The sequence below is a fragment of the Muscardinus avellanarius genome (genome assembly GCF_963383645.1).
Source record: "Muscardinus avellanarius genome assembly, chromosome: 21".
NCBI lineage: Eukaryota > Metazoa > Chordata > Mammalia > Rodentia > Gliridae > Muscardinus > Muscardinus avellanarius.
The window spans coordinates 15,927,469-15,943,433 of record NC_137807.1 but is presented as its reverse complement, the minus strand read 5'-3'; the positions used below and the strand labels follow the sequence as shown (position 1 = coordinate 15,943,433).

Below are 15,965 nucleotides of genomic sequence, written 5' to 3'. Positions count from 1 at the left end.
CTTGCCAAACTCTTACACACCTGTTTTGTCTGTGCCAGCAATCTTTCTGTTATTCCTATGATGATGATGATTGAATTTTGAGTTGTTAGAAATTAGAAGGCCAGGAGAAAACCGGGCGTGGTGGCACATGCTGCAATCCCAGCATTTGGGAGGCTAAGACAGTAGGATTGCAATTTGAGTACAGCTTCAGCTACTTACTGAGGCCCTTTGTAACTCATGAGACCCTGTTTCAAAATAAAGAATAAAAATAGGGCTGGAGTTTAGTTTGGAGGTAGAATGCCCCTGGATAACATCCCCCGTACCAAAAAAAAACAAACAAAAAAACCCCCACAACAAACCCTGGAGACCTTTCATGATCTTGATCTGTTAAATCTCTCCTCTCTCTCTCTCACCTTAGGTTAGCACCTGTGCCTATATCACCCAAAAGGTGGAATTTGCTGGCATCAGGTAGGTATTACATCATTTTTGACTTAACAAGTAAACAGATGTAGGATCTAGTGTTGTAACTCAGCTACATAGGCACTTGCGGCATATAGATATTTATATATTAAAATACACAGGAGCTTAAGCTGGGCATGGGGTGCACACTTGTAATCCCAGCATTTGGGAGGCTGGGAGAGGATCATAGTTTGCATACAGCTTCAGCTACTTTGTGAGGCTTTGCAACTCAGTGAAACCTTGTTTCAAAATAACAAAAAATAGGGCTGGGGGTGTAGCTTAGAGGTAGAATGCCCCTGAGTTCCATCTCCAGTACCAAAAATAAATAAATAAATAATTAAAACAGCACTTTCCAGGTATATGTTGTGTACCAGCCATATGTTAAGTTTTTTTTTTTTTTCAGTACTGGGGATGGAACCTAGGAGCATTTTACCTCTGAGCTACACCCCCAACCTTATTTTTTATTCTTTATTTTGAGACAAGGTCTCATTAAGTTGCAGAGGGCCTCACTAAGTAGCTGAGGCTGGCTGTGAACTCAGATCCTCCTGTCTCAGCCTCCCAAATACTGGGATTACAAGTGTGATGAAAAAATTGTATATAGGAAAAAAATGCTTTTTCTTAAACACAATCTTTGTTCATTTTAGCCAAAGAAGCATGGGGGGAAGGAGGTCCCATATTATTATCATTCAGAAGTAATCACTATTAACATTTTGATAGAGTTCTGTCAAAAACATTGTCTTTTTTCTCTTCTGTCTGATACCATACAATATAAACAATTTTATTATTATTTTCTATTTTACTTTTGGCAATGCTAGGTATCAAACCCAAGGCCTTGTATATTCTAGGAAAACACTACTACTGAGCTACATCCTTAGCCCTGTGTACTATGTTATAAAAGCCTTTATATTTTGCCAGGTGTGGTAGACATGCTTGTAATCCCAATACTTGGGAGGCTGAGACAAGAGGATCACAGGTTTGAAGACAGCCTCGGTGACTTTGGCTTTCAGCAAGTTAGCAAGACCCTGTTTCCAAATAAAAAATACATTAGGTCTGCAGGTATAGCCTGGAGGTAGAAGCCCCCTGGATTTCATCTCAAGTACCACAAAAAACCTGTTTTTATAGTGTGTGTGTGTGTGTGTGTGTGTGTGTGTGTGTGTGTGTGTGTGTCACCAGAGATTGGATTGAAACCAGGGGCATTCTGCCTCTGAGCTAATGCCCTAGTTGTATGTTTTTTTCTTCCACAGAACTGGGGATGGAACCCAGGGGCACTGTACCTCCAAGCTACACCCCCAGCCTCATTTTTTTATTCTTGATATTGAAACAAGGTCTCACTGAGTTGCACAGGTCCTCACTGAGTAGCTGAGGCTGTCTGACTGAGAACTGCCATCCTCCTGTTTCAGCCTCCCAAATGCTGGAATTGCAAGTATGTGCTACCATGCCTGGCTTTAGGCTTTTTTATTTTTGAAACGGGAGTCTCTCTGAATTGTGAAGGGCCTTGCTAAATAGCTGGGGCTGTCTGGGAACCTGCCTCCTGAATGCTGGGATTACAAGTGTGGGCCACCACACCCTGCTTCTTTTTATTTTGAAGTAATCTTACTGCAGAGGCTGGCCTTGAACCCTTGATCTTCTGTCTCAGCCTTTCAAGTACTAGAACTATAGGTAAGTGCCACCACCCCTGGCTATTAGGAGAATTCTTAATGTTCAGCAATATATTTATGGAGCTTTCTTTAGAAATGTGTACCCTGAGCATGCTGTGGTGGAGCCCTTCTGTAATTCCAGTACTTGGGAGGCTGAGATAGGAGGATTGCATATTTGAGGCCAGTCTCAGCAATTTAATGAGTTCCTTAGCAACTTTAGTGAGATTCTGTTTCAAAATAAAAATAAAATAGACCTGGGGGTGTGGCTTGGAGGTGTAATTCCTGGATTAAATCCCTAGCAAAACACACACTCACGCATGCACACACACACACACACACGCACACACACATGCACACACACAGAGAAATACATACCCCATCGGGTCATTTGTGTATATTTTTTTGTGTGTGTGGTACTGGGGGTGGAGCCCAGGGGCTTTCTACCACTAGGCTACACCCTCAGCCCTTTTTGTGTGTGTGGTACTGGGCGTGGAACCCAGGGGCTTTTCTATTCTAGGCTATACTCCCAGACCTATTTTATACTTTATTTGGAAACAGGGTCTCACTAAGTTGCTGAGAGCCTCACTAAGTAGCTGAGGCTGGCTTCGAACCTGTGCGATCCTCCTGTCTCAGCCTCCTAAGCACTGGGATTACAAGCATGCACTAGCATGCCCAACTGTATATAAATATTAAGAGAGCAAGTTACCAGAAGTGGCTTATATTTCTTTTTTTTTTTTTTTCTTTTTTTTTTTTTGAAGTACTAGGGATGGAACCTAGGGATATTCCACCTCTGAGCTACACCCCAGCCCTATTTTATATTCTTTATTTTGAAACAGGATCCCACTGAGTTGCAAAGGTTTTTACTAAATAGTAGCTGAGGCTGTCTGCAAACCGCGATCCTCTTGTCTCAGTCTCCCAAATGCTGGGATTACAAGCGTGCGCCACCACGCCTGGCCCAGATTTTTTTTTTTGTTTGAGACTTGACATAATTTTTGTTTTTCCTTTTAGGGCACAGGCTGGTGAATTGTGGGTCAAGAATGAGAAGGTCATGTGTGGTTATATCAGTGAAGATACCAGGGTATGATTTATCAAATGCTCTTTTGAATTTGTTTCCCCATACCATTATGTCTTAAGTCCTGAAATCAAAGTAAAGAAACAAAAATAGCACGATGGCTACTGTTGGCCTAGCTGGGACTAGAGCAAGCGTCCTCTGCAGCGTCAGAGTTCTACAGGTGGATCCGTTAAGTTGGGGTCGATTTTCTTTGCCATCTTCCAGCTGGGCTTGTTCCACATTCAGCACAGGGATATTGTGTCTAGCCTGCATACATAGCAGGAGTTGAATTCAGTGGAAGGTCATGTCATGAAAAGAGACCTCAAGAAGGAACCCTGCTCTTTGGGTCTCTGTTGTAGTTGGAATAATTCAATTTGAGTGGCTGTGAATATTACTCGCGCTGATTAAACTGTCTGCTTTTCATTGTTCCCTTCTCCCTGCATCCCTTGAGAGCAAGAGATTTCTATCTGTGCACGGTGGCACATGCCTATAATTCTAGTACTTGGAAGGCTGAGACAGGAAGATTATAGATTGGAGGACAGCTTCAACAAGTAGTGAGACACTTATCCTAGAGAAATCCTGTTTTGAATAAGACTTAAAAAAAAAAATAGGGTTAGGAGTATAGCCCAGGGAGAATGCCCCTGGTTCAATCTCCAGTATCATACGCACACACAAAAGAAGGGGGGGATTCCTAACTAGGGATTTTTTTTACCTCTTCCCTCTTTCACACATACAGAAATTAGAAAGGTCAGTTGTTTCTTTGTTTGTTTATTTATTTAGTGGCACTAGGCATTAAAGCCAGAAGCTCCCTCTGAGCTACACTCCCAGCTCTATTTTGTTTTTTATTTTGAAACAAATAAAAGTCTTCTAAATTGCAGGGGCCAGACTTGAACCTGTGACCTTGTTTCAAAAATAGTAATGAGGTCCGGGCCTCTGGCCCCAACCCTGGGCGGGTGGGCAGGCGCTGGTGGGGCACCCTTCGGTGACCCCCTTTCCACCCAGAAGGATCCTGTGGTCCGGGCCTCTGGCCCCAACCCTGGGCGGGTGGGCAGGCGCTGGCGGGGCACCCTTCAGCGACCCCCTCTCCACCTGGAAGGATCCTGTGGTCCCGGCCTCTGGCCCCGACCCTGGGTGGGTGGGCAGGCGCTGGTGGGGCACCCCTAGGCAACCTCCTTTCTACCCGAAAGGACCCTGTGGTCCGGGCCTCTGGCCCCGACCCTGGGCGGTTGGGCAGGCACTGGTGGGGCACCCCTAGGCGACCCCCTTTCCACCCGGAAGGACCCTGTAAAAAAGGAAAAGAAAAATAAAAAAGGAAAATATCGGAGAGGGGTCAAGGAGGCCGTGGCGGATGCCAGGATACTGGAGATGCAGACAAAACTTATCCAAATGAACTGGAATTATTGGAAAAATTCCCCGCTAAGGAGGACTGCTTCTTCTCTACATTGTTAAGAATCTTGGACATCACCTGTAAGGAGAGAGACTTTAGCGGAGACCAAGGAGAAAGGCGGTGCTGAAAGCGGTCTCCGCGTTGGCGGTGGAGACTTGTATTCAGGAGAAGCAGAAATCGGAGCCTACCAACCTTATTTATTTATTTATTTATTTATTTATTTATTTTGGAGAAATTACACCAAAGGTCGAATGCTACCGTTGTGCATGCTTAGGAACACTGGACAACATTCTGAGTGGAAAAAGAGCTTGGGAAAGATTTGAAATGGTGGAGACAGTGGCAGTGGCAGTGGCCAGTACTCAGGGGAGGCAGAGATCTGATGCATTACACCTGGAACCTTTGAAGTAATGACCTCAGAGGCAGAATGCTGCCACCACGCACCCTCGAGAACATGGGACAAATGTTTGGGCGAAGAGGGTGCTTGGATTAGAGCCTGCCAAGGGGTGAGGCCGGTGACGGACACAGCAAAGCTGGGATTGGAGCCTGCCGTGAGGCAAGGCCGGTGCTGGAGCCTCCGAGGCCGGGATCGGAGCCTGCTGAGGGGTTAGGCCAGTGCCGGGGCCAACAAGGCCGGGATTGGAGCCTGCCGTGAGGCAAGGCCGGTACTGGGGCCAATGGCCGACATCGGGGCCTGCTGTGAGGCAAGGCCGCTCGCTACTGGGGCCTCCGAGGCTGGGATCGGAGCCTGCCGAGGGGTTAGGCTGGTGCTGGGGCCAGTGAGGCCGGAATCGGAGCCTCCCGTGAGGCAAGGCTGGTGCTGTGGCCTTAGAGGCCGGGATCAGAGCCTGCCGAGGGATTAGGCTGGTGCCGGGGTCACGGCCGGCATCAGAGCCTTCTGTGAGGCAAGGCCGGTGCTGGGGCCTCCGAGGCCGGGATCAGAGCCTGCTGAGGGGTTAGGTCGGTGCCGGGGCCAGCGGCCGGCATCGGAGCCTTCTGTGAGGCAAGGCTGCTATTGAGGCCTCCGAGGCTGGGATCGGAGCCTGCTGAGGGGTTTGGCCTTCTTCCACCCTCCCATCCCCTCTTTTAGGTTGTCTTGTGTGCTCCTCTGTAGGATTTCCTTTTTCATCTAGAGTTTCCCCTATGACTCATTTCTCCTTAGCTTTCACATATTTCCCTGAAAATGAGGTAATTGAGTGTTTTTTAATGGCTGAGTAAAATTCCATTGAGTACATATCCCACAGTTTTGTAATCCATTCATCTGTTGATGGATATCTTGGCTGGTTCCATAGTTTGGCTATGGTGAATTGTGCAGCTCAGACCCAGGGAGATTATCAAACCTGCACAAGTCCCTAGGGGTTCAGTGCTGGGATTTCTCCTTTAGGGGCTGCAATTTCACTTATGGTTGTTGTGTGCGCTGATCTGAGTCTCTAGAGCTGTCATGGCCTTGGCGAATATGGTGCTGGTGCCATGCCCTTGGCCGTGAGGCAGGCGTATTTCTTTTCTGGTTTTGAGCTCTGTTCTGAGTCCCTGGAGGGCGTGATGAGCTTGGCCACTGGGAGTTTTAGACGTTCTTTGCACTGAAATTACTGTTGAATTACACTGACTGATCCATAGCTATTCATTTCAGCTCCTTGTTTACCTTTTCTCTCTGGAGCCTGGTGCTGTGAGGCAAGATGGCATGGTGCGGCGTCCGCAATGCATGCTGTTTCTTTTCTGGTCTTTGTTTTGTTTGTTCTTCTAGTCTTCTTTTTCTCTCTCCTTTGTATTTACAGTTTTTATTTCTCTGCTGATAGTGTTTTCTGGCTATGAAAAGTGCTGATTTGTGGCAATAGAGATCGAGTATTAGTAGGACTTGTAAACACTGCTTTTCTTAGTCGCCATCTTCCTGGAAGTTGTATCATTAAATTTATGATCACAATAATTTTTTTTGTGGTACTTGGGGTGGAATTCAGGGGCTTTTGTACTGCTGGGCTATACTTCCAGACCTATTGTATACTTTATTTGGAAACAGGGTCTCACTAAGTTGCTGAGAGCCTCACTAAGTAGCTATAGGCTGGCTTAAAAAACCTGTGCGATCCTTTTGTCTCAGCCTCCCAAGTGCTGGGATTACAAGTGTGCGCCACCATGCCCGGCTTAGTCACAATAATTTTTAAGTGTACAGTTCATTATGTTAAGTCTAAGCTGGGCATGGTGGCGCACGCTTGTAATCCCCACATTCGGAAGGCTGAAACAGGAGGATCTCACAGGTTTTTTAAGCCAGCCTATAGCTACTTAGTGAGGCTATCAGCAACTTAGTGAGACCCTGTTTCCAAATAAAATAAATTTTATTTATTTATTTTTTTGGTGGTGGTGGTACTAGGATTCCTGCAAACCCTTCTACTCTGGGCTATACTCCCAGACCCATTTTTATATTTTTATTTGAAAACAGGGTCTCTTAAACTAGCGAGGCTGGCTTCGAACCTGCGGGATCCTCTTATCTGCTCCCAAGCACGATGATTGCAAGCGTGCACCACCGTACCCGGCTTCCAAGTAAAATAAAAAAAAAAAAAAAAAAGGTCTGGGGCATGGTTTTGCATACTTGTAATCCCAGCATTTGGGAGGCTGAGACTGGAGGATCGCACAGGTTCAAAGCCATCCTCAGCTACTTAGGCTCTCAGCAACTTACTGAGACCCTGTTTCCAAATAAAATATAAAATAGGTCTGGGAGTATAAACTGGAGGTAGAAAACCCCTGGGTTCTACCCCTAGTACTAAGGAAAAAAAAAATTAGCCTGGGTAGGTAGAAAGCCTCTGGGTTTCACTCCCAGTACCACACACACAAAAAAAAGTTATAAGTCTACTCTATTGTCAAACAGATCTTCAGGATTTTTTTTTTCCCTAGAGGTAGAACCCAGAGGTATTTTACTTCTGAGATACACCCCCAGCCATTTTTTGTTTTGTCTTGTTTTGTTTTAAAATAGGACTGCATTAAGTTGTTGAGACTGGCTTTGAACCTGCGATCCTTCTGTCTTAGCTTTCCAATTACAGGGATCACAGGCATGTGCCACCATGCCTGGCTAGGACTTTTTCATTTTGCAAAACTAAAACTGTGTATCTTGCTTTTCAATGCAGTTATGTTTTTGTTTGTTTCAGGTGGTGTTTCGTTCTACGTCAGCTATGGTTTACATATTTATTCAGATGAGCTGTGAAATGTGGGATTTTGATATATATGGTAATGTCTCCTAAATGCTATTTCTTTCTCTTTTTTTGGGGGGGGGGGTCTGGGGATGAAACCCAGGGGCATTTTACCTCCGAGCTACACCCCTTGCCCTGTTTTTTATTCTTTATTTTGAAACAGGGTCTCACTACGTTACAGAGGCCCTCACTAAGTAGTTGAGGCTGTCCGTGACCCGCAATCCTCCGGTCTTAGCCCCCGAATGCTGGGATTAAAAGTGTGCACCACCACGCCCGGCTAAAGTGCTGTTTCTTTTTGCTTTTTTTTGTTTTGTTTTTGTACTGGGGATTGAACCCAAGGGCATCCTAGCTCTGAGCTACACCCTCCGCCCTATTTTATTCTGTATCTTGAAACAGGGCTCCCTAAGTTGCTAAGGTCAACTGAGAACCTGACTTTCCTGTTACTGCCTCCCAAGTACTGGGATTACAAGTGTCCATCACCATGCCTGGCTATATTTGTATTTTATGATTTCCTTTTAAGATATAGTAGAGCCCACCACTTTAAGTCCCATTTCTTTTACTTAATTTTTTTAAGTTTTTTTTTTTATTGGTGCATTATAATCATACATCTTCATGGAGTACAAGATGGTAGAGGCATACATGCACACATCACTCACTTACCCTTTCCTCAATTCCCACCCCATTTCCTCCCCACTCCCTTTTTCTCATGTTTGGCTTAGTGATTGACTTTGATTCCTCTTTATTTAGAAAAGAAATTTAAAAAAATTTTTTTTTTTTTTGGTGGTACTGGGGGTGGAACCCAGAGGCTTTCTAACTTCGGGCTATACTCCCAGACCCATTTTTATATTTTATTTGGAAACAGGGTCTCACTAAGTTGCTGAGAGCCTCACTAAGTAGCTGAGGCTGGCTTTGAACCTGCGCGATCCTCCTGTCTCAGCCTCCCAAGCGTGGGGATTACAAGCGTGCGCCACCACGCCCGGCTCTTAGAAAAGAAATTAAAAGCAAGAAATAAAAGTTAATTTTCATGGAGGATCACAAGTTCAGGGCAGCCTCAGCAATTTAGCAAGGTCCCTCAGTAACTTTGTAAGATGCTGTTTTAAGATAGAAACTAAGCTGGGTGTGGTGGCGCACGCTTGTAATCCCCGCGCTTAGGAGGCTGAGACAGGAGGATCGTGCAGGTTCGAAGTCAGCCTCAGCTACTTAGTGAGGCTCACCACAACTTAGTGAGACCCTGTTTCCAAATAAAACATAAAAAATAAAAGTAGGTATGGGAGTGTAGCCCAGAGGTAGAAGAAGGCCCCTGGGTTCTATCACCAGCACCACACACATGCAAAAACCCCCCAAAAACTAAGATAGCTGTGGGGTTGTAGCTCAAAGGTAGAATGCCTCTGGGTTGAATGCCTCTGGGTTGATCCTTCAGTAAGAAAATCAATCAAGTTAGTCCTCACCTTCTTCTTGTTTCTTTTCAGGGGATCTGTATTTTGAGAAAGCTGTGAATGGTTTTCTTGCTGATTTATTTACCAAGTGGAAGGTTTGTTTCTTCTTAGACACTAAATCTCATTGAATAAACATTGCTAAATGAAGATTTTTTTGGTGGTGGTGGTACTAGGGACTGAACCTAGGGGCATTCTTCCTTTGAGCTATACCCCTTGCCCTATTTTTATTGATACTTTGATATATTTATTTTGAAACAGGATCTCAATAAGTTACTGAGGGCCTTGCTAAGTTGCTGAGGCTAACCTTAAACCTGCAATCATCCTGTCTCAGCCTCCCAAGTACTGGGATTACAAGTAAGGGCCACCATGCCTGACTCCTTTATATTTTTATTTTTATTTATTTATTTTTTGTGGTATGGGGTTTCAACCCAGGGGACTAGGGGACTTCTACCTCCAAGCTACACCCATAGATTTAATTTACTCTTTATTTTAAAACAGGGTCTCACTAAACAGCAGAGGGCTGCACTAAGTATCTGAGGCTGGTTTTGAGCCTGTGATCCTCCTGTCTTAGCCTTCCAAGTACTGGGATTACAAGCCTGTGTCACCATGCTCAGCTTTATTTCTTATTCTTAAATCCACCACTATGGATACGGTTCTTTCCTAATCTGAAGTTTTTGAGGAAATTAAAAACACTACAAAACAGGCACAAATATCATGAGCCTCAGTTACTGGGCTATTAGTTTCATGCCAGATCAAGATCAGGGAGACAGGGATCTTTACTTCTCGATAATTTGCAGTGTCTAAGCACTTTTCACAATCCTGGAACTTTAAGGAACTTGTGAAGGCCATGTAGTGGTGAGTTCCAGAGCCAGTACTTGATATAGGTTTTCTGACTCTAGCAGTGCTTTGTACCCCACACTGCACATCTTGAGTTATATGAAGTTATTTTGTACTGTGCGCTGTTTTCAGACCTTCTAATAGTGAAAGTAGCATTTGCATGCAGGCTGCTTCATTGTGAAGTAAATAAAAAATAAAGGAACAATAGCAACAACAACAAACCCTCAAGTCCTCTTTCTCTACTTATGCCTAGGAGAAGAACTGCAGTCATGAAGTGACAGTGGTCCTCTTTTCTAGAACTTTCTATGATGCAAAATCTATTGGTAAGTAACTTTTTTTTTTCTTTTATAGTTTTAATTTCGTCTTCTTTGAGAAAAGGTCTCACTCTGTTGCCCAGTTTAAACTCTTGGCCTCAAGTGTTTCTCTTCCTTCAGCCTCCTGAGTAGCTAGGACTATAGGCACACTCCACCTTGTCTGGCTGCCTGCAATTAATTTTTATAAGACATCCCCACCCTTATCCCCAGCTATCTCTTTTTATCTTTTTTCCCTTTGCAGTGTTCCATCTTTCCCTCTTTTTTCTCTTTCTTTCTTTCTTTTCTTTTCTTTTCTTTTCTTTTCTTTTCTTTTTTGGTACTGGGGATGGAGCCCAGGGGCAGTCTACCTCTGAGCTACACCCCCAGCCCTATTTTTTATTCTTTATTTTGAAATGGTCTTGCTGATTTGCAAAGGGCCTCACTAAGTAGTAGCTGAGGCTGTCCTTGAACTGCTATCCTCCTGTCTTAGCCTCCTGAACGCTGGGATTATAAGTGTGCTCCACAACGCCCAGCTATTTCCCGCCTTTTTTGTGAGGAAAAAATAAAATAGAAAATAGCATAGTTAGTTTATTAGCGGATATAAAAAATCTGGGTTGTGATTCATCATAGAACCAATTTAATAGGTATGCAATTATTTTATATTTTTGTAATGTAAATCTTTGGCCCAAAAGTGGAAGATGACAAAAATGTGAATTTCTATCTAGCTTTTACATATAAGAGGAAATATACAACTGTTCATTTTTTGAGACTGGTTAATTTCACTTAGCATAATAATCTGAAGTTTCATTCATTTTCTTGGAAATGACATGATTGTGTTCTTTATGGCTGAATAAAATATCATTTGGTATATACCATATTTTTATGATCTTTTCACCTGTTGATGGACACCTAGGCTGGTTCATAATTTGGCTGTTGCAAATTGTACTGCTATAAACATGGATATATATTTGGAAACAAGGATAACATCAGTTAGAAGAGCAGAGATTCCAATAGAGTGATGGAGGGGGTTTATGGGATCAGGGAGAGGGATACAGATGTGCAAAATGTAACAGTTTAAGTACTTAAGTTTATAAAATTACATTTCCAGCCAGGCTGGTGCCCCATGGTTGTAATCCCAGTACTTGGGAGGCTGAGGCAGGAGAATCACAGGTTCGAAGACAGCCTCAGCAAGTAGTGTGACTCTCATCAACATAGTGAAACCCTGTATCAAAATAAAAATAAAAAAGGGGCTGGGGCATAACTCAGAAGTATTGTATCGCTGGGTTCAGTCCCCAGTACCACAAGGAAAAAAAAAAAAATGACCAATCCCAATCTCAAAGATATATATAGGGAGGGAAAGGGACCCAGAGGAAAGTGCTCCAAGAGTTGTGAGCATGTATGTTCCCTCATGTGATGTATAATTATAATGCATTCATAAAAGTATAAAAATGTGAATTTCTCTTTTCAATCTAACCTACATACTACCTTTTCTCTTTTTCAGATGAATTTCCTGAAATAAATCGAGCCTCAATTCGACAGGATCACAAAGGACGGTTCTATGAAGACTTTTACAAGTATGCTTAAGAGCTTTGCCATGCCTTTATTTATTTATTTATTTATTTATTTATTTATTTATTGTAGGTCTGGGAATGGAACCCAGGGGCAATCTACCTCCGATCTATACCCTTTGCCCTATTTTTATTCTTTATTTTGAAACAGGGTCTCACTAAGTTGCGGAGGGCCTCATAGCTGAGGCTGTCTGTGAACCGCAATCCTCTGGTCTTAGCCTCCTGAATGCTGGGATTACAAGCGTGTGCCATCATGCCCGGCTTTTATTTATTCATTCATTTATTTATATACTACTAGTATTCTAACTTGAAAAAAATTAACCTTTCATTTTGGGATAATTTCAGATTTACTAAGAAATTACAGAGAATACAGTATAGAGAGTTCCTGTATACCCTTTACCTAGTTTCCTTTGGTGTTAAAATTTTATAATGACATTGCATTTGCCATAACTAGGTGATTAGCATTGGAGATTACTATTAACCAAATTTGGGTGCTGAGTATGGTGGTACATACTTGTAAAACCTTTACTAGGGAGGCTGATACAGGAGGATTGCAGCCCTCTGCAACTTAGTGAGACCTTGTTTCAAAAAAAAAAAAATTACAGGAAGCTGAGACGGAAGGATTACAAGTAAGAGACCAGCTTCAGCAATTTAGTGAGACTGTTTCAAAATAAAAAATAAAATAGGACTAGAGGTATAGTTTGGAGGTAGAATGCCCCTGGATTCAATTCCTAGCACCACAAAAGAAAAGCCAACTAAATAAAAAAGTAAAATAGGGTTGGGTAGATTGCTTCCAAATTCAATTTCCAGTATTACAACAACAAAAGAAAAAAATTTTGTCAGATTCCACCTATATTTTCACTAATATATTTCTTTTGTTCTATGATGCAGTCTCTCATACCACATTGTATTTAAACCTTCTAAACTTATTATTAAAATTTCAATATGCAGAAGAGTGAATAATGTAACAAACCCATCTACTCAGCATGTGGATTTAATAGTTATTATTTTGATTCATCAACTTTTTTGTTTTTTCGGGTCCGGGGATGGTACCCAGGGCATTTGACCTCCAAGCTACTCCCCCTGCCCTATTCTTTATTCTTTATTTTGAAACAAGGTCTCACTAAGTTTCGGAGGGCCTCACTAAATACCTGAGGCTTTCTGTAAACCGCAATCCTCTGGTCTCAGCCTCCCGAATGCTGGGATTATAAGCATGCGCCACCATGCCCAGCTCATCAATTTTTTTGTCTAAATTTTATTTTTTTGTTACTGAGAATTCAACCCAATGGCATTAGAACTCTGAACTATACCCCCAACCCATTTTTTAAAAAAATTCTATTTTGAAATCCCAGCATTTGGGAGGCTGAAGCAGGAGGATTGCAGTTCATGGCCAGTCCTGTCTACTTAGACCTTTTGCAGCTCAGTGAGACCCTGTTTCAAAATTAATAATAATAATAATAATAATAATAATAATAATAATGGGCTGGGGTGTTGCTTGCCTCTGGGTTTCATCCCCAGTACCACAAAAATAAATAAATATATAAATTAAAAAATTTTATTTTGAAACAGGGGTCTTGCTAAGTTGCAGGGGCTAAAATAGAACCTGTAATCCTCCTGTCTCAGCATCCCAAGTATTGGGATTACAGGTGTGCCCCACCATGTCTGTCCTACATTTTTTTTAAGTGAGTTATAGATATTATAACATTTTGTTCCTGTGCAAAACCAAAAGGCATTTTCCTGTGTAACAACAATATCGTCAAATATCATAAATTAACAATAATTCTCTTATGTCATCCAATGCCTAGTACATATTTATGTTTTCTTTCCTTTTTTTTTTTTTTTGCGGGTCTGGGGATGGAACTTAGGAGCATTCGACCTCTGAGCTACACCCTCTGCCCTATTTTTTTATTCTTTATTCTGAAACAGGGTCTCACTAAGTTGCAGAGAACCTCACTAAGTAGCTGAGGCTGTCTGTGAACCGTGATCCTCCTGTCTCAGCCTCCCAAATGTTGGGATTACAAGCGTGCGCCACTATGTATGGCTTATATATTTTTAATTTTTACCAAAATGACTTATGTTTGGCCTACTTTTTTTGTGTGGTACTGAAGATTGAACTCAAAGTCACTGTAACACTGAGCTACATCACAGCCCTATTTTATTTTTTATTTTGAAACAGAGATTTGGTATATTACCATGCACTGGCCTGGAAACTGTAATCCTCCTGTCTCAGCCCCCCAAGTTCTCGGATTACAGGTGTGCAGCACCACACCCGGCCCTGAGGCACTTTTGCTTCCCCAGTCCAAGACATTTGACCATGTTTAGACACATTTCTTACTGTCTAACTGGGCAGTGGGGAAGAAGATGGTTACACTGGTATCTAGTGGATAGAAACTAAGGATGCTACTAAATGTCTTAAAGCAGAATACAGTCTGTACATCAAAAAGTTACTGTGCAGCAGGGCGTGGTGGTGGTGGCGTATACTTGTAATCCCCATGCTTGGGAGGCTGAGACAGGAGGATCCTATGGGTTCAAAGCCAGCCTCAGCTACTTAGTGAGGCTTTCAGCAACTTAGTGAGACCCTGTTTCCAAATAAAATATAAAAAAGGTCTGGGAGTATATCCCAGAGGTAGAAAGCCTCTGGGATCCACCCCCAGCAACCACCCCCCACACACACACACACAAAGTTACTGTGCTTGCCTGGCGTGGTGGTGCACGCTTGGGAGGTGGAGACAGGAGGATCATGCAGGTTCGAAGCCAGCCACGCTGGCTTAAGAGAGACCCTGTTTCCAAAAATACAAAAATAGGTCTGGGGGTGTAGCCCGGAGGTAGAAGGGCTTCCAGGAACCCCAGTACCACCAAAAAAAAAAAAAAAAAAAAAATTTACTGTACTTAAAATGGTAATAGTGCCTGCATTGAGAAGCTTTTCTCTAAACACTTAATGGATTTAGGTTGAACCATTTTAGTAAGCTAACTAGCTTCTTTCTTTCTTATCTTTCTTTCCTTCCTTATTTTCTTCCTTCCTTTCTTTCATTCCTCCTTCCCTCCCTTCATTTTTCCTTTCTTCTAGTACTGGGGCATGAACCCAGGGCCAGTCTACCTCTGAGCTCTACTCCTCTCCCTTTTTATCTTTCTTATTTTGAAACAGGATTTCTAAGTTGGGAGGGCCTCTCTTAAGTTGCTGAGGCTAGCTGTGAACCTGTGATCCTCCCATTTCAGCCTCCCAAAACCTAGGATTGCATGCATGCACCACCACACCCAGTGAGAAGAACTGTTGAAATTACTTTAGGATTAAAAGGAGTCAGGAAGAGTTTGGTTAGCTAACAGCATTTACTTTGTATCTGTATTGTTACTAAGTAGCACTGCCATTACCAAATTATTAATAATCAATTAATTCATCCATGCTCTAATTTTTTTTTTTTTTTTTTTTTTTTTTTTTTTTTTTTTGCGGGTCTGGGGATGGAACCCAGGGGCATTCGACCTCCAAGCTACAACCCCTGTCCTATTTATTTTATTTAATTTGAAACAGGGTCTCACTAAATTGTGGAAGACCTCATTAAGTAGCTGAGGCTGTCTGTGAACCTTGATCCTCCAGTCTCAGCCTCCTTAATGCTGGGATTACAATTGTGTGCCACCACGCCTGGCTAAACTGTTTCTAAATCACAATTTTGTAAAGAAAAATAAATGCAACACAGCTACATGTGGTATTGAGACTACCATATTTAACTTGTTTTTCTATTTTTAATTTTTATGACTTGGGCTGGGCTATAGCTCAGTTGTACTTGTCTAGCATGTGCAAGAAGGCCCTGGGTTTGATCTCCAACACTACAATACAAACTCAAATTTATTTCAATATGTAATGATATTAATCATCATATAAATTATGTGTGCTTATTTATTACTTATGATTATATAGTGACTTCTAATTCTGGGTGTCCCATCTCCCACTTTCCTTGAATCCATGTAAGGGACCTAATTCCCTGGATGTAAATAGCTGCTCAATGTCTATTTTATGATAACACTCCTTTCAGAGTGGTGGTGCAGAATGAGAGAAGAGAAGAGTGGACTTCGCTTCTCGTGACCATTAAAAAGCTCTTCATCCAATATCCAGTGTTGGTGCGACTGGAGCCGGCAGGTATTGCATCCAT

At 42.6% G+C, this 15,965-nt stretch overlaps 1 protein-coding gene across 11 annotated transcripts in view; it reads left to right on the top strand.

The window, feature by feature from the left end:
* The window catches only part of DEPDC5 (DEP domain containing 5, GATOR1 subcomplex subunit), a gene marked incomplete at both ends in the record, with an annotated part of 155,196 nt that overhangs the window by 19,575 nt on the left and 119,656 nt on the right, over positions 1 to 15,965 (top strand). For all 11 annotated transcript variants that reach the window (XM_080717557.1, XM_080717552.1, XM_080717560.1 and 8 more), the window contains 7 exons: positions 398 to 447; positions 3,084 to 3,153; positions 7,645 to 7,723; positions 9,156 to 9,217; positions 10,213 to 10,282; positions 11,754 to 11,826; positions 15,849 to 15,952. In XM_080717557.1, coding sequence (XP_080573683.1) covers positions 398 to 447; positions 3,084 to 3,153; positions 7,645 to 7,723; positions 9,156 to 9,217; positions 10,213 to 10,282; positions 11,754 to 11,826; positions 15,849 to 15,952 — 508 coding nt within the window. The remainder of the gene's footprint in view (positions 1 to 397; positions 448 to 3,083; positions 3,154 to 7,644; positions 7,724 to 9,155; positions 9,218 to 10,212; positions 10,283 to 11,753; positions 11,827 to 15,848; positions 15,953 to 15,965) is intronic.